The sequence below is a fragment of the Palaemon carinicauda genome, chromosome 27 (assembly GCF_036898095.1).
Source record: "Palaemon carinicauda isolate YSFRI2023 chromosome 27, ASM3689809v2, whole genome shotgun sequence".
NCBI classification, from domain to species: Eukaryota; Metazoa; Arthropoda; class Malacostraca; order Decapoda; family Palaemonidae; genus Palaemon; species Palaemon carinicauda.
The window spans coordinates 83,905,550-83,925,124 of record NC_090751.1 but is presented as its reverse complement, the minus strand read 5'-3'; the positions used below and the strand labels follow the sequence as shown (position 1 = coordinate 83,925,124).

The following is a 19,575-nucleotide window of genomic DNA, read 5'->3' as shown; positions in this document are numbered from 1 at the left end:
GGAAGGGCAGATCTTGGAATTATCGTACCCCCCAGACTGACAACATCCTGGTCCAGACAGATCGGGCCTGCCCTTTAGGAAATAATACTGTTACCTTCGGTACCTTGTCTAACCTAACCAAGGCAATCTCTTTCAATCGAATGAATCCGTTGAACGGGAATTCTAGTACCTGGGAGTAAAATCTAGGTCCCCCAGAGGGAGGATGTCTATGCCATCCAGATTTACAGTACCATCTATATATGGAACATGTAAGGCAAATCTCTATGCATTGTTTTTATCGAAGGAGGTTACTTCGATATGCCTGGGGCTGTAGGGGGAAACTTCCGAGTTCCTGAACGGATCCGACTCACCACCATACTTTTGAGCTCCGTCATAGCCCCTTGGTTTTCCCTAGAATGTGTTGCTTTTAGCAGTCACGGTTTATGCAGGGTAACATGAACATCAGGATCCTTTAAGGGTCCTAGGTCGGTGACGTAGGTAATTGCAAAGCTGAAGGCTCAAAACTCATCCCCACCTACCTGCCCGTCCATGGGGTCGTCGTCCAACCTTAGAGAGGACACTCTGAGGAGATAGGGACCTCTAGATGGAGCATTTCTTCCCAACCTTGATACCCAAGGGCGGAGAGCCTCTCTTGCAGGCCAGAGAGATTCATCATCATCCTGACGGGAACCATGTAGGCGAACCTTCTGTAACAGAAAGGGGACATAAGTCTGGATGTTCCTTGAACTTTGGTTAGTGATCCTATTCACAGGCTGGGATCAGCTGTATAACTCATAAAAATTGATTTTAAAGAAAAGTCATTTAATGTACTATCTTTTGGGGTATAGTTCGACACTTGTATTCGTGAAATGTGACACTGTTGGCGCATTCGCCACAGGTTGGCCACCCCTGACTCAGACGTTCAGAACCGGGTCTAACATTATTTACTGGATATTAGTATTCTATTGATTCATCTGTTCACTGACCAGAGTTTCAAGGAACAGTAGATAGCCTCTCATGGCATGGTTGGTCTCGACCCGGCCCTTCATTAGAAGGGGCCAACGTTCGGTTCCCAGTACTGAGTGGAAACTTATTTCTATTTGAACACTATGTTGTATGGATATTTATTCATATTTAGGCATAGTTAGAATTGAATATGCATAAATATAGGCATAATCAATTTATTTCTATTTGAACACGATGTTGTATGGATATTTATTCATATTTAGGCATAGTTAGAATTGAATATGCATAGATATAGGCACAATCAATTTTTTTTTTATTTGAACACTATGTTGTATGGATATTTATTCATATTTAGGCATAGTTAGAATTGAATACGCATAAATATAGGCATAATCAATTTATTTCTATTTGAACACGATGTTGTATGGATATTTATCCATATTTATACATAGTTAGAATTAAATATATGCATAAATATAGGCATAGTTGTGTTCATATATTTTTATTAGGACTTTCAAGAATAGCTAATGAATATTACCAACGCAAATTCAAAGTGTCATTAAAGTAAGTACAGTTTACTTTGTATTCATGTTAAATCCTTTCCTTTACAGCAAAACAAAAGATTGGCCACCCGTGGTCTGAGTGATCTCTGTCTGTACCGGAGCTCCGGTAACAATCTCTGGTACAAAGGTCCGTCATAGTGACAACGTGAACACCAGAGGAAAACTAATATTAACCTCAATGCTGATCGCCTGTACGATATCCGGTTAAGCCGGAGATTCGATGAAAAGGATCGTAATAACGATATTGTGATTATTCATGAAAAAGGGTTCATACCCTGATTCTGATCGTCTGATTGATTTCTGTTTGTACCGGAGAACCAGTGACAAAGGTTCGTCATCGTGAAAACGTGATCCTCAGCGGTACGATAACATTCTCTAATACTGAATGTCTGTGTTATCTCCAGTGAAGCTGGAGATTCGATGAAAAAGGGACCGTAATAATGAAACTGTGAAATCTTCATCGGTATCACATTGTTAACTCCGGTTCTGGACGTCTGCTTGATCTCTGTTTGTACCGGAGATCCGGTAGCAAAGGCCCGTCACCGTGATATCGTGACCGTCCCCGGTACAAAAACATTAACCTCAATGAATGTTTGTGTTATCTCCAGCGAAGCCGGAGATTCGATGAAAAAAGTTCTGGACGTCTGCTTGATCTCTGTTTGTACCGGAGATCCGGTAGCAAAGGCCCGTCATCGTAATATCGTGACCGTCTCCAGTACGATAACATTAACCTCAATGAATGTTTGTGTGATCTCCAGTGAAGCCGGAGATACGATGAAAAAGGGGGCCGTAACGGTGTAATTATGATCAAACATGACAAAGGTTCGTGTGTAAAAGGCTTCAGCCGGAGTCCGAGTGCCGGATTTCACCGTTGCACTCCAAAAATCTGCTCCTGTACGATAACTAGTTCTCACCCAATGAGTATCCATTATAGCGGAGCATAACTCAAGGCGGAGCTAAGCATAACTCAAGGCGGAGCTAAGGGTGTCGGTATAAAACAACCCCAATTAATGACTCATACACTAACGTACCTATTAATAGTGTTAGCTATATTAACAGTAACCACATCAATAAAAACGTTCATAATATTAAATGTACTATCATCAACTCTGATACTAAGAGGAGGCCTGAATAACTCGTGATCGTATAAAAACGGAGAACGGGAAATTCACCTCTCTTACTCGAGCTAACAAAGAAAACGAGAGAAGGGATAGCTCATATCTGTAGAACAGGGAACGAGCACTCTCTGTTTTCGCTCTCAAGGTTACATAATAAAAAACTAACATCACACAATAAAACAAGAAAATTAATAAAATTGATTGCTTTTCTTAGTAATTGTAATAACCAAGAACGAAGAATAACGACAACGTAACAAATAAACAAGGATATAGTAAATCGAAGCCTCTGAGGCGAGTACAAACTAACAGACTAAATCGCTAAACTTTAATTCGCTATTCTTTAAATCGCTATTCTTCGTAGGTCCAAATTGGACTTGCAAGCAAATAAATACCATAGTAAAAACTAATAAAAATTAATGATAACACAAAAAGGCCATAAAACGTAAGTGATATAACCTAGATGACAGAGTACCAGATGGGCAAAAAAAAACTAGAATATTTACCGAAGCGAACATAACCCAAAATGGCTGCCGATACCTCGGCAGGACAATCGCTTCCAAAACTAAAAACCACCATATTGGAAACAGAACAAATGCCCGGTACTGTCAAAAGCTGCCAAAACAAACTATGGTACTTAACATTGGTAAGGGTGAAGTAGCAACGTCAGTCATGTTGAAATAACGAGAAACTCTTCGAAAAAACACTGTGCCCAAAAAACTCAACTTGTTTGCAAGTTCCAAATCAGAAGGATGACCTGGTGAGCGCGAGTGGTAGGTGTCGGTAGGGTAACCCAACTGTATTCTCTAGGGCCTGTCACGGCCCTCCCCCTTTGATGAAGGGATTATCCAAATGGAAGACAGCCTGTGAATAGTGTTTTACAAACGCCCTTGTTAGATATACGACACCAACAAGGTGCTCGCGCGAGGGTTGTAACCTCTGCATTCCATGCTTTTAATTTTCTCTGGTATATTTGGAAGATTTATATCAGAAAAAGTACAAAGAAGGACTTTTTCACCGGCCGTCACAGGTCGACCCAGAAATAAGCTTTTTGTAACAAAAACTTTCTGAGTTCCATTTAAGAAAAGTCATAGTTATTCTTTCATAATCATGAAAATAGGGACTTGTTACTTTTTGTAGCTAAAACTGTTTTCTGGTGACCCCATCATCATTAACATACCGTATTTATCTCTGCTTTTTCCTTAATGGCCCTAGACAGGAGATGAGTCCTCTATACCTTTCTTTCCTGATTTCTCAAGACATCTTATAGGCTTTCTTCCATTTTTTTTTTTTGTATCTTTTCTTTTTTATTTTACTTCATCCCTTATAAATGTCCAAACCATTTCAGTCTTTTAAATCCTTAATTTTTATCATTTAGACACATTTCTGAAACTTCTTCCTTCAAAATGATCTACCCACTGTACATTTACTCAGGCCTGGAATCTTAGGGTTATGATCTGTTGTCACAGTTTTCTAAATTTCCTCTGGTGTTTGATACTTCATAGAGTATTACAAGCCTTATATACTTCATAGGGCTTTATTCTGTTTGCTTACTTAATTCTTTTAATTACCCGTAATTTAGCAGTGTCTCCATTTCACCCAACCGCTTGATAATCTTTCTTCTTTTTTACCCTCTCAATTTCTGCTCCCCAGTTCAGTATATCCACAAGGTAATAATAATACTGTAATGTACTTATTCGTAGACCTGCCCTTCCAATATTATATGTTGTGTCTTTACCGTTACTACCATTTTTTCTCTCCTTATTCATTTTGGGCATTTAAGTAGTTTTTTGCTTGTATATTTACAATTCAGATTAGGAGCATATCCTTCCTACACACTTTCTGCTATCTTTAATCATGATCCTGTATTATGGAAAATTAACATTTTGCTACTCACTACCTTCATTATTGCTTTGTACTTAATCTATACTTTACCTTCTAAGGATGAAAAAATATATGGTCTAATATACAGTGTTTTTCTCTTTGCTATAATTTTGGGTACTGTAGTTCCCTTATTATAAATTCTTGATCTCTATTTGGCTTCTGGAAAAATAAAAACATATATTGGATTTAACGATTTTTCTCAATCATTCTCTCTGCACCTTCTATAACTCTATAGTATGACCAAGCTATCTTAATCCTCTGTAACTTCCACATACCACTTTTAATTTTGACCATATTGTCATACAATTATCCTTCTCATCAGACCCTATACTTTCCTTTGTATGATTTCCAAGAGAGTTTTGACTGTAAAAGAAACCCTTTCTGGTACAACCCAGGAACAAAAGTACACCCTTAAATCTGCCCTCTTTGTTGTAGACTTAACAGTTCCTCCTTTCTTGAACCAGATGGCTCTGTCACTCACTGTCCAAAGAAAAATGCAACCCTTTTGGCTGATTTTGATGACAGTACAGTACGCAGAGTAATGAGAAAATCGATCATCCTCATTGCTGTTTTTCTGAGGCATAACTAACTAGTTTAGCTTTTTGGTCCCATGGAATTTAAACATTTTAGCTGGACCTTGATGATTTTGGAGGCATAGACCCAAATGGTATTTTTATTTTACTAGCCTCCTGGCTAGTACAGTGGCAACGTGTTCGCCTAGCATTCGCATGGCAGTTATTTTTCAGTGTTAGCAAGAAGTGATTCTTTTACACTTATTGGAGTATTGGTAATGTTACTTCATTAGGTAATTGTGTTTATATAATTCCAATATCTAAAGATTTTGAAAACGCCTCAATATGTTGCTGAAGGTGATCATCTGGTTTTCTAGTTTGCAATTTGGCTTTTGCAAAAGCCTTGGAGCAGGCTTTTTTACATTTTTCAATGCTGTACAGAAATCCCTTCTTGATTGTGGTCTCGAAAGTCATATGAATGGCTTTGATTTTAGTGCTGCCTTTAATTATGAAGCCCTTGTTTTCAAACTCAAACAGGTGAAGTGGATGGGTCTTTTTTTAGTATCATTATTAAATTTTTAAGTAATAGATTGCAAAGAGTAGTTGTTGATGGTGACCATAGTGCCTATACCTCCCCATAAGTTTTCACAAATATCGGGTTTTATTAATTCCATATTTTTGGTAAATTCTGGTATTCGAAGAAAGTTTATAATAACATATTTAACTTTTGATGAGTGTAATTTATCCCAATTTGGGTTAAAATATGGGAAAAATTACAAAATTACAAAGCTTACATCCGAAAATGAGCGGCTGTCATTGACTTCGGCGGATTGCGTTATTAAATTTAGACTTACCATGAAGATACTTTATAATGTACTCATTCTTTCATATTGTTTATTGGCAAAACATATCTGATGGAGAAATATAGGTTAGTAAATAAGTTTTGATTCACATTAGTTGGTAATTATTTGAGAACAATGAAGGTGTTCGGACAAAAATACTTCTGACCAATCAGGTATCAGGAACCTTTCCGAGCTAAAAGGGCACCCCTGTGAGTCGGTGCAAATATGCACCGCTATAAAAAATAGACTATAGTTAATTCTAGCAGTCTTGCCTTCTCCATCATAAGGCTTAATACTACATAATATTCCAGAAGTTTTATTTCAGCTGTGACCAGATTGTGGAATGATCTTCCTTATTTGGGGGTTGAATATGTGGAATTTCAGATTTTCAAACTTTCTGCAAATGCTTTTATGTTGTAAAGGATGACATAAATCTCACTTCATATTTTATATATGACATCTATTTCAACATTGTTAGTGATCTTAGTATTTATATATTTTATTCATTACTTCTCATACATAGTATATATGTTTCCTTATTTATTTTCTTCACTAGGCTAATCTTCCTATTAGATCCTTAATGTTTGTAGCATACTGCTTTTTCAACCAGGGTTGTGATTGGGCTAGTAATAATAATAGTCATCTGGCTCTCGTGAAAATGTGGTCCTAGAGCTTTTTCGTGTTATTCTCATTGTCTCTTTTTCTTGGTAACACCTTCAAATTGTATTGATTCTCTTTCAAAGGATTTTCAGAATATTGCCTCAGTGATTCCATCTATTGTTTTGTCCTTGTTTTCAAATATTTGCTATAATGTTTTTCTCATACCATTCACCATTGTAAATATTTTACCCCATCAGTATATCCATTTGTATTCAGTCTATTTTAAATTGATACCTCCCAGCTCTTTTTTTTATTGAGGCTACCTAATTTTTAGCCTTTCTCTTGTATACTGTACATCTCTATGTGAATTTTCTCTTTTTCTTATCATTGATCTTTTTATTTACATGTAGATTACACAATTATTACTGCTAATTTCTTCTGCTTGTTGTATTCCTTCCTTTATCAGTTTTTGAACCTGTCTTTCTAAATACTTTTTTATTCGTTTTACTAAATTTTTGCATTTTTATTCTTTTGACTGACATTTTATTCATCGTCAATTTTTCCAAGCATTGTATCATCTCTAGACTTCTGAAACATTTTGTTGAACAACTATAATGCTTGACAGGCGTTATTCTGGTATTACTTCTCCAGCATACAGTATATAAAAAATTGCACCCTCAAAATCAGTTCTGTCAGTTCTTACGTGGTCATTAAGGTCTCTTCTTATCGGTATTCAATCTGCCATTGATACTTTTGTTTGAGCATTCGATTAGTTTACCCATAATGATTGTGAATGCTCTTTGCTAATGTGTGAAAGTATGCTGTTTATGAAAAGCACTTGTTTATTGATGCATTTAGTTTTCCTTTGTCGATAAACAAAATAAAGGGATCTTAGAAATTAATTTGTCTGGACATTAAAATTGTATATGGCATTAGGACCTGAGTGTAAGCCAGAGATTGCCAAGTAGTCAAATTGATTAGATATGCACCATGTTCACGACTTTACTGCCTTCTGGAGGTTTATAGTGTGCTACATTTTGTATAATGTTTAATGTATAATGTACTTCTAACTAACATTTCTTTACTTTTAAAAACCATTAATTGCTTTTCTAAGTGTGATTTCTTTGTAAATGAAGGAAGGTGGGTACTTTCTTCCTGAACATTATGTTCCTGAGTCCCTTCTGCGAGGTGGACAAGCAAGTAAAATTTCTGAAGACCTTCTTAAGTTGCACAAGGAATTAAGCAGCCATCATTATACAATGGCTCAGACTCAGTTTATCAACATAATACAAGATACTTTACATTATGGAACTCACTTCTATCATGTGTCACAAGTAAGTATTATGATGTTTTGAGTTGTCTGTAATTACTTCCGACTATTTTACCATGATTTGATTAAAACTGAAAATTTTTTAACAGTTAACCCTTTTACCCCCAGTGGATGTACTGGTACGTTTCACAAAACTCATCCCCTTACCCCCATGGACGTACTAGTATGTCCTTGCAAAAAACCGCTTTTTACATTTTTTTTTTTTTGCATATTTTTGATAACTTTGAGAAACTTCATGCATTTTCCAAAAGAATGAGACCAACCTAACCTCTCTATGATGAAGATTAAGGCTGTTAGAGCAATTTAAAAAATATATATTGCAAAATGTGCTTGAAAAAAAAAAAAAAAAACGCCTGGTGGTTAAGGGTTGGAAAGTTCTAAATAGCTTGAGGGTAAAAGGGTTAAATGTATTGCACTCAATATTCTTAATTTATTTTAACTGAATGTTCTGCCCTCTTAGAAGGTTTTAAAACAATGTATCTTTCAGTAATCCACTTGGATTGATGTATTTTGCTTCATTTGATTTTGTAGTGTTACTAAGAAAATAACAGTTATCTCTATTATTTCCTTCATCAAATTTTGAATCTCTATTATTTCCTTCATCAAATTTTGATTGAAATGTTTGATAATAGCCAATGGATGAAGATGATAGTCATAAAAATTAGTTTTCAATAACCAGCTTTGTCTCCTAAAATAGAATGTGTGTACTGTACTTTCTTAAATCATAAGGAATTTTTTCCTGTTTGTATTCACAATTAAAAGCATCCTAATACTTTCATTATTCTGGCATGTATAACAATTTTAAGCATCGTATGGTTTTTACATGAATGTTCGTTTAGGTCTTGTTATGCAACCTTGTTATATTTAAACAAACTATCTTGCTTACCTAACTATTTTAATATGTTCCTGTTGCTTTAGAATGAATCTCAGGGTATGATTTGTGTGCGCAAAGATTTTTATTAGAGAGAGAAACCCATGTGAAAAGTTATTCCATATAAATTGACTGAAATTTCATATATGGAGGATGGAAAATGACAATATTTTACTTAAATAAAAATTATGAAATTTGTATTTACACAAGACTATAAATTAGATGAAGAGCAGGTGTATGTTTTGTGTTTAAGATTAGCAAGATGGACATGAATGAATTTTGAAGAATCAGATTAGAAAAATAAAGAAATTATTTGAAACTTTTAATTACTATACTGTAAATTTTTTGGACAGGGATAGGATGGTATTTGGAGGGTCAGAACTAAGATCTCAGTAAAAATTATACTGATTATGGTAGCTTGTTTTTGCTTATTGCTTCAAAGTATAATTGAAATTTAAGTAAGTTTATTGCGATGTGAAAGAAGAGAGTATTATTTGAAAGATGTTAAGTTGCTTTATGGTTAGCATTTGATATTAGCATAAAGTACATCAACAGGAAAAATTTAATGCTGATAGAAAAGCACTTGATATGTCAAAATTATTTAAAATATGGTGTTACCATGAGTGACAGAAAAGAAAACACTAGCTGCACTCTCAAGAAGAACAAGTATTGATGAACTATATATAAGAGTAATAAGACATAATGAGACAGTCATAAGCTGTTGATTGTTAGAATAAGAAAAGATCCTATTTTTTAATGAGAAGAGGTCAGAGGAAATTATGTTGATAAAATGGAATGAATGAATGAAGTCATCCAAGTAAAGAAAAACTGTGAATGCCTGTTAGAGTGATATGATGAAATATGATTGCAAGAAAAATTTAATAGTGAAAACCATAGAGCAGGTAATTGATAAGTTCATTCGTGTTTTTATTCCTTGCTGACACCCAACCAGGACAAGGGTCGACAGCAGTGTTGGCTTGGCATTGGTCGTGATGGCATTGTAGTTGTAGGAGATGGACCACCATCCCCCGAGACATTAAACTATGCTGCCTTGCATCCATGGTCCTCCATTAAGCGGTTGTCATATGCTTCTCACAGACTAACCATAGCAGTGCGAGGCCCAGATAGAACTCTCAAAATCAAATTCAATTTACAGGAAAATAGGTAAATAAGATGCATTATTTTATTCTATATTTACCATTCTATGATAGCTGTTTTTACATTAATCTTTATGTAAGGTTTGTATTTTTATGCTGTTATATTATTGTTTGAGTATTATGCTTTTATAAAAATACTGTACCTGTAGATATTAAAGATAAAGAAATATCTTTCATTAATGGAACCACTTCATTATGAGGAAGAATGTAGCATGTACCAGTGTTTATCATTGTAGTTCTAAAGACACTTTATCAATTACCATAATGTTCTCATTAGCTTGCTGCATGAATATAAAGTGTAGACATTAGTACATAAACCCATTACCATTACAGTACAACTATTTTCTTCTTATTTTAAAGTGTCAACACATTTTAAACATTAGGATCGAGCAAAGGTAAAAAAATCCACGAGTCAAAAGTTTATCTCTTCAAGGAACCAGAGAAGGTCCCTTTTAGTATACTGATTACTTTGCTAAACTTTAGTTTCTCTCCTACAGTTTTCTTCTTCCTCTTCATAGCAATTCAGTGAAATTCTGTTTAAGACAGCAGGATAAAACCCAGATTATAAACATTTGGCCATATCTAACGTGCCTGAGGAAAATTTTGTTGTTGGGCTTGTTAATTTCAGTGAGGTTTCTATTGAAAGTACTCTGTTCATGTTTAAACTTCTCAAAGGGTTTATTGAATTTTTTTTATCCATATTCTACTTTGAGGAGGAACTTATATAATTTCTTGTAGGTCATAGATTCAGTAAGTTTGAGTTGTGAAAAGGTTAGTAATGCAATTGTACTTCAACCTGACTAGATTATAAGCTGTGAAACATGTTCGTATTGCTGCTTCTCCAGAAGCTTGGTTTATTGACATTTACCCTTAAGATTGATAAAAGAATGTCCATTTTGTTCCCTTTTAATAGACATACGCTTCTAGTTAAATAATGAAACATACTAGCTGTTAATGGCAAGAAGTGAAATGCTAGAGCCTTTTTGTTATTTCACTTTATCTTTCGCATCAGTTTAACATACACCTTTTCCAGATTGTGAGAAGTTTTACTGCATTTTAAGTTGTCTTCCTTTGGATATTTTAGCAATTATTGCACAGGGATAATAAAGTAGTCTAAATTACAGTTGGGAGGAGTTTGATTGCCTCACCATACCTCTTAGGGAAAGTATATTTCAGGTTTGACTACTAATGAAACTTTCTTTTAGTTCAAGGAAAAATCAGAGAAGACTAAAACTAGGCTAGTTGTTAATAGCTGGGGTAATGATGAATATGACATGGGTACCATTCTTTAATATATTCGTAACCAACCAAGTTTCGACATTGATGTGCTTCAAAGCTCTTAATGTATATATCTTACAGTACTATTTTTTTCTAAATCTCAGAAAGCCAGTGAGTCATCACTTGTAGGCAGTAATTCTGATCTTACTTGTCTGATTGCTAACCCTAACCTGACTTCCTAAATCATCTAATTGGCGTAATAGTGTTCTATTCGGTAGAGGTTCTGAATGTTCACTGCATCTTACAAAATTGAGATCTTCTCATAGAGCTTCAAATTCTTTTAATTACTTTAGATCTTTCTGCTGCTGAAACCCTTGCATCCCTGCATTCCTAGTTGCTATTTTACCAATTAGATTGCGAGGCAGAAGACCGAGTTGGTAGTCTGGATCCTAATATCCCTCCGCTAGCTAAAGTAATCACTTAAGCAATTTCGTTTTTCATTTATGGATTGCTCTTCTTATATGATTCTCTTTAATATTGATAGTGATGTTTCAGCTGAAGCTGATCTGTTGCATTGTAATTTGGATGGCTTCATTCACTTGTAAGCTCTGCCGTAGCTCTGCTGTAAAAACTTATACTGTTATTAATGAAATAATTTTTTGTGAGAGGAACTCTTAAAAGAAATAGAATGATTTGTATTTAGTGAAAGAAATATTGTATAGAAAAGACAAGGAAATTTTATACAAGAGGGATTAATAATCTTGACATATGTAGTACAATTAAAATATAAGTATTGGTTTGAAGTTTTTATCTTGAAATAATGGGTATTCTGTTCATCGGTAACTCTAAATTTCCAGTTATTTGAATGAGGCTAGATCCAGATGATTAATTTTAGATATTTATTATTTCTTGATAATAGGACGTTAGACGGGATCCACTAGTGATAGGGAAGACTGTGGCTTAGTTTTCAGATATATATCACTGCCAGACATCTGGAACCAAGAGAGTACAAGGTTACCCTCCCTGTGCTGGGTAGGGGAGTACCATGGACAAATTTGAAGACATTTTCAAACGTCCAAGATTTAAATTTTTTTTTTTTTTTTGCAACCCTCTAGATTGTCTTATGTTCTAAAAAATAATATACCATTAATTTGCATGAAAAACACTGGTATGTATATTTTTAATGGTGACAGTCTAAGAGTGTATCAATGACTATATGTAGCTAGGATGATATTGTTAATACAGTATTTTTACGTCATGAGAGCAAAAAACTATTTAGTCCTTTTTACCTTTTTTCGGAGCTAATAATATTTTAGGACTAAGAGTCTGCTGCAATATTTTTCACTTCCCTCCTTGAAAGTGATTTTAAGCATTTCATCAGAAAATAGATTTATTTGTCCCATAAGAGCCTTTCAATAATTTTTGGACAAACTATGTACATTACAGGTAGTGACCCTAATTTGCTATGTGGGAATAGAATTCCAATTCGTTCCTTGTCTAAAAATGCAGTTATTTCTAGTTAAAAGTTTGGTTACAGAAACTCACAGAGAATTGGTCCAAATCTTTAAAAATCTTGAAGGTTAAGGTTCAAAGTACAACTACATCTAAGTTTAGAAGGAATCTTTCTTTGGAAAGAATTTGAGCTTCAGGTCAGTGGTGTACCATGATGTTGGTTTTCGCTGAACATTATCTTGAAGAATCCTGGTTTTTTTATTGAGATTACTGTTCTCTAGGTCATATAGTGGCCTCCTGGCTGGTACAGAGATAATGCGTTCGCCCAGCATTTGCATGGCCGCATATCGATCCCAGCTTGTACCATGAGTTTAAGCTGTTTACTGGCAAGACCACTGCTGCGGTTATATGCCACAGTGGAGGTTTAGGCTTGCTGGGCTGATGTTCTGGTGAGCATCTATTCTGGTGAAACTGGAACTGAAAAGAGACAGCTTTATCTTTAACTTTCTCATTTTTAGTCTCACAAACTTTTACACAAACTCATTTGTGTCACCTTTATCATTTACAACCATAAGCTGTTCCAAGTCTTTTACTCACTCTTCAGTTTCTGTCATACCATCTATATGATTTTTAAACAGCCACATAGATATGATTAAACCCTGCTGGAAACCTAATGTTACACTACACCAGTCACTCTTCCTGCATATTTTTATGTAAGGTTAATTTTCATAATAAAACCTTCTAGCTACTGTTAATTAGGTATCATTTACACTTATATTATCCCCCGGGTGTAATTATCAAGCTGGTCACAATCTCTCTATCAGTTTGTGCTCCAAGTTTTTCCTTTATTGTTCTGACACTCATATAAGTCTTTTGTAATGAACTCTTAATGGAAATACAGTACTCTATTCATTTTCTATGCTTGCAGTGTTTTTCCCCAATGATTCCTTCTGTCGTATTTCATTTTACCAATGAAATCCATTTATATAGTACTGTTTAACCTTATATTTATTTGACAATTTTATCTTCCAATACTTTTTATTCATAACTCTTTATCTCTTTTCCCTACAAATCCTTTGTAGCATTAAGAAACCATAACAGAAGTACTTATTTGTATTTACAGTAGTAGAAAGCATTAGGCAATGCTAAGTAAACTATGGCCCCTTTGTAATTAATGAGAAAATTAAGGTGATGAAGGATAGTCTGATACAAATAATATAGTTATTAGATTATGAAATCAAACTGAATCCGATATCAAGCTGGAAGTATTTTATGCCGATGGGAAGACTTCTGTCTGAAGATGTTATATCGTTGTCAAAAACAAAAACAAAATAGAATATGATGGTGGTTTATCAAAGGGATGTCTTTTCACTATCTTTTTATCAATGTTCATCATTCTCTTCATTTTTAAAACTAACTCTATTTTCCTTCTCTCTTTAACTACAGTTGGTTTATTCCACTTGTTATCATTGTTGTGTTGTTCTTATTTTATAGTTAATTTTTTACTTCCTTGTTTTTTCTTCACTGGATCATTTTCCCTATTATGGTCTTATGGCTTGTAACATTAATATATTTACTTATTCATTTTGAATACTCTAAATAAAAATGACAAAGTAACCTATTAACTGAAAAGGTAAGGTGTTGACATTATGGCATTGGTTATGAAAATGAAGAGATTGATTTCTAATTGATAATGGGTCTCATGAAAATTGATATCGGAGAATTTTATTGCAAGGTATATATATTTAAAATTAAATTCTGTCAGTCTGCAATGTTCAAGTAAATATTCTGCCTCTCCTTGGAATTTTGAAAAGGTTTGAATAGTTTCATGACAGTGAGGTCTTGCCAGAGGTCCATAAATATAAAGTGAATAACATTTGTAGGATTTAGAATGTGGAATCATAAGGGGTTTACTTTGATTTCAAGACACTTAACTATCAATCCACTATTTATCATTGAGCTTAATAAATATTTAATTGTTCAGGAGTGGATTTTCAGGACCATTTAACAGTTTTGGTGAAAGGTGCTATAAATACTTTGCTGTTTAGCTTTGTCATGAATTTTATAATATTTTCACGAGATGTCTCTGAATAATTAATAACAGAGGATTTTTTTTTTGATTCTTTGAAAGTTAACTTTGTCTGCAACACAGGTACTCTGTGGTTTCAATGAGAAAAAAGCTGACTTAGAAGGCTACTCTGTAGCTATGTACTATTAGTCTTTATAAATCATATAGATGAATTGTTTCTGTAATGTTTATTACATCATATCTCTGGCAATATTCATTTGGTACATTTGTTTAATAAAGAAAATTTACCGGAGCTTGGCAGCTTCTCCATCAAGTAAACCTTAGGAGACATACTTACTCAACTGCCTGAGAAGCTAGCCTGTTTCAGTGGTTGCAAAGTGTAATTCACAGATTGTTAGTCAACACTATATTTTCTTTGTATTCTAAGAGACTATAGCTCTTCTCTTAGTTAATTCATTATCTGTTTCTCATCTCTGCTTGTCCGTATTCTTTCATTAAATTATGTGAATAGAAAGTGCTTTCTTTGCAGGTTTATTTTACATGTAATTTTAAACTGAATTGATGTTTCGGTCTTACTTTGAAGGCACCGATATCATGGCACCATGAAATGGTGGGTTTCTATTTGAGTCTTGGCTGTGTGCAGGATTAGATTGCATCAGGTGTGGAGAGTAACATATCATTTGAGGCCTTTATATATTTACAAATGTTCCTGTGCAGTAATCATCTCATTCTATTTCTTTTGTATCTGTGATTTGTTTTCAAATCAAATCTAATAATTCTTAATTATGAGGATGTTTTACTTTTGTAAGGAAACTTTAAGAAAATCTTTGAACTCCTGGCTCTGGGGGTATTATATTTTGAAGAACTGTGTTAACAGGAAACAAAGCAGCTGTGGTCAAGGGAACAATGCAGAGAACCTCTTACAAAATTTGCACCCTTTTGTGGTGAGCAATTTGAGGGGTCTTATATTCAAATACATTTCAATACTGTGGTGCTGAATGAACAGCCACTAAGAGAAATTGGCATCAAAGCTATGTTTTTAAAGCATATCATAGTTAAATGCTGTAATTTAATGTTACTTGTGATTAAATTAATTAAATTCATCATAACCTGATTTTATGTTAATATCAATCAGCGTGGTAGTATTATTTCACAAGTGCTTTAAGTACTATCATATATGATTGCATTTTTCTGTATGTATGCAATATTTTAGCAAGTTTAAAGTTATTTGTTTACAGAACTTTAGTAAAGCGAATGCTGTACAGAGCAAGTGATCTTTAGAGTTATTCTTTCAATTATTTATTATGTGCTAGATAGATTTGAAATTTGTGTGTGGTTTTAGTTTCATATGAAAAGTTTCCAAAATGGTAATGCAATTGATATTTAATTTGTTAGTTGGTTTGATTTTTTTTATAGATATTATGCTCTCAGTCATTGTTAGTTACTGCAAAGTGTAGTTTTTAGTAGCGTCACCAATCCTAAAGGACTCAAGGTGTAACAAGATTATGTATTCTTTCTCGGTATTGACTGGAATGCTGGGGTGGAGTAAGAGTTAGTTGGCTTTAGAATGTAACCGTGTGCGGAGGGGTAGATACCGGAATGTCACAATTGTATGAAAGGCTTCACTTTCTGACATTTTTCTGGCTGATGAAATTATTCCAATACCTTGGGTGTAGGTTTCAACTCTAGTGTGTGCATTAGAATACCTTAAAAAGCTTTAATATATGATTACATATGGTGAAGTGACTGTTCAATAGACATGCTAGATGAATACATTGCTGCTTTTGTATGTAAAAGTGTGTATTATTTTTTCAAGTTTTAAAATGATTAATGTTCTGATAGTATAACATCATTAAGCAGAATTTTTTGTCAATAGGAGTCGTCATGTGTTTTATTTGGCTACCGTTCATCAAAGTTTTCATAGAGATGTATCAACAGCTCCAAGTTTAAATCTTCAAACTCATCACCTAGGGGTTACAGAGCATAGTGGAGAATCTAATGCAGTTGACAGTCTGCACAGCATCCCAAGTAGTACAGCCTCTGTTACCACCACTACTCGAACTAGTCTTTCATCTGGAGGAACTGGAGATGAGCCTCACTCCAGCGGAAATCCAGAGGTCGTAAACACTGATGAAGATCAAGTGTGTGAAAAACTAGTCAATGGACCAACCGTACTAAAACCATCTGTTGATACTAAGCCTTCAGATGCTTTGTCACAGGCTAATTTTCTTGCTGATATCCTCTGGCGAGGCGGTGGAGATGAATCAGATGAAGTGTTCTCTATTGAAAACTTGGAAAACGAGCATCAGTTCCGCCTACAGAAGCAGAAACACATTTTACAGGAAGAAGAAAAACTACCTTTTCCTAGAGTCTTTCACCAGAGATCCAAGAGCAACATAGAAGATAGTAGTTTGGGGATTAAAGGAGCATCAGGAATTAGACCCGAGCTCTCAAGAGAATTTGGAAGTGATGAGTCTTTGCTCAAGTCTCCCAAAAAGGTAAAGATTAAATTTATGGTCATGGATATTTTAATGAGAAATAGTGAGTATCTGAATGAAGAATCATTTGAGATTTTGTATAGAAATTTATATAAGCATTTTATTCTTATTTTAAACTTCTGCGCCAAAATTTATATTCAAGTACAGCATAGGCATCCTAAAATTCTTACAGCATGTTTTGCTCACTTTATTTAAGTCATGTACAGTAATTAATTTCAAGTATTTTTATATTGAAGGGAACTACAGTAAGGATGGGTACCCGGGTATCAGCAGCTGCTCTGCAGAAGCATAGGATGCGTAGTTTGGAAGGTCTGGTCCAACTTCCTAGTCTAGAAGAACTCAGTACTTCCCCGACTGCTGTGGTAGTTGGTAAGTATCAGAAAGAACTCATGCAGCACATAGAAATTTGTATAAAGACTGTTATTTGTTTAAAATCTCTCTCTCTCTCTCTCTCTCTCTCTCTCTCTCTCTCTCTCTCTCTCTCTCTCTCATGTCAGATTCTTTGTTTAACTCTTGGAAACCATATAACTGTAGGAAATGTCACCCATAGAGATAAGTAGGCAAAGCGGAATACCTATGTTAATAGAATAAGAGACAGAGGATTAGTACTGTCATATTGGTAAATACCTTATGGTAAAATACATGTGTACTTGTAGATTGAGGCACCTGGAATGCTGAAGGTTCAGCAGGAAGGAAATTAAAAACTGCCAGTATCACATTCTGTTAATTTGGTGATCACCATTTTGAGACTTGCATATCCCATCTTTAAGACTCAGAAAATACATATTAAAATTACGCTCAGTATGAAGTATTTTAACAATATGCATGAATTAGGAAATATGAAATGGGAAAATATAGCTAATAAAAAGTGGAAAGCAAAAGTTTAAAGGGAAAAGACTGGTACTTATATCCCAGAGAAATGAAAACCAAATGCCTTCTTCAGTTTTTGGAAGATCATTGACATATGAGGGAAGAAATCTGGCCATTTAATGAAGGGAAAAGTCATTTCCTACTAAGTAATTCCAGAACAGTCATTGCAGCCTTGAGTTGCTTGAGTAAGAGCATAATCCTCAAAGATCATATCATACTGGAAAGCTCATCTTTGTGATAGTGAAAAGAAACATAAACATTGAACCTTGTAATTATTATGAATTAGTCTGTTATCTAGTGGCTTAAGCATTGTTAATTGAAGATTTAGGAACATTATAGGTGGGATGAGGAGGATAAATATATATATATATATATATATATATATATATATATATATATATATATATATATATATATATATATATATATATATATATGACCCCTGTGGCCGCGGGGGCATAAAAGCGATTAGAATAGTGCCAACGTGTCCCTGTGTCGTAAGAGACGACTAAAAGGGACAGGACGAGGGGGCCAGGAACCCCCTCTTCTGTATTATAATCCTGTGAGACATCAAAGAGGTGGAGCTGGGGGGAGAGGGACTGCTCCCCGCACTCTAATTTTGGGGTGTTTGAATGTGCGTGGATGTAGTACGATAGAGAGTAAAAGATGTGAGTTTGGAACCATGTTTAGGAATTGAAGGATGGATATATTGGCTTTGTGTGAGACAAAGATGAAAGGGAAGGGTGAAGTGATGTTTGGTGAAATGTCTGGTAGTGTCGGGGATTGAAGGGGGAAGAGCAAGAGAAGGTGTGGCTTTATTCCTGAGTGAATGGATGACAGGTAAAGTAGTGGAATGGAAGGAGATATCATCTAGGTTAATGTGGGTAAGGGTTAGGTTGCGTAAGAAATGTTGGGCTTTTGTCAGTGCGTATAGACTAGGTTTTGAGAAAAGTGAAGAAAAGCGGACTGAGTTCTGGAATTAATTAACTAGGTGTGTAGAAAGACTAGTTAGAAGGAATTATGTAGTTGTCATGGGTGACTTAAATGCTAGAGTGGGCGCTGGAGAGGTAGAAGATGTCATTAGGAAGTATGGTGTACCAAGTGAAAGTGAGAGTGGTGAGAGACTGGTAGATATATGTGTTGAGCAAGAGATGGTGATAAGTTCTAGCTTTTTCAGAAAGAAAGATAAAAACAAGTATATATGGGTAAGAGTGGCAAATGGAAGAGTGGTAGAAAGTGCGTTAATGGATTATGTGTTAATAACTAAAAGAATGTTTGGAAGATTGAAAGACGCGCACGTGTTTAGGGGTATGGCTAATGGTATGTCTGATCATTTTTTGATGGAAGGAAACTTAGTTGTAGCAAAAGAGTGGGGGAATAGAGTAGGTGGATGTAAAAGGGAGGTAGTGAGGGTTGAAGAGCTAATAAAACCGGGGGTAAAAAGTAAATATCAAGAAAGGTTGAAAATGGCGTATGACAAAGTGAAAGTAAGAGAAACTTGTAATTTAGAGGAGTGGAAGTTAGTAAAAGAAAATTTTGTTGGGATTGCAAGTGATGTGTGTGGCAAGAAGTTTGTCGGAGGCAGCATGAGGAAGGGCAGTGAATGGTGGAATGAAGGAGTGAAGGTAAAAGTGGAAGAGAAAAAGAGGGCTTTTGAAGAATGGCTGCAGTGTAATAGTGTAGAGAAGT

At 34.9% G+C, this 19,575-nt stretch overlaps 1 protein-coding gene across 2 annotated transcripts in view; it reads left to right on the top strand.

Moving 5' to 3' along the window:
* Window positions 1-19,575, top strand: part of LOC137620779 (uncharacterized) — a 650,311-nt gene that overhangs the window by 85,119 nt on the left and 545,617 nt on the right. For both annotated transcript variants that reach the window (XM_068351207.1, XM_068351206.1), the window contains exons 12-15: window positions 7,598-7,795; window positions 9,615-9,826; window positions 16,395-17,016; window positions 17,253-17,385. In XM_068351207.1, the coding sequence (XP_068207308.1) occupies window positions 7,598-7,795; window positions 9,615-9,826; window positions 16,395-17,016; window positions 17,253-17,385 (1,165 nt within the window). The remainder of the gene's footprint in view (window positions 1-7,597; window positions 7,796-9,614; window positions 9,827-16,394; window positions 17,017-17,252; window positions 17,386-19,575) is intronic.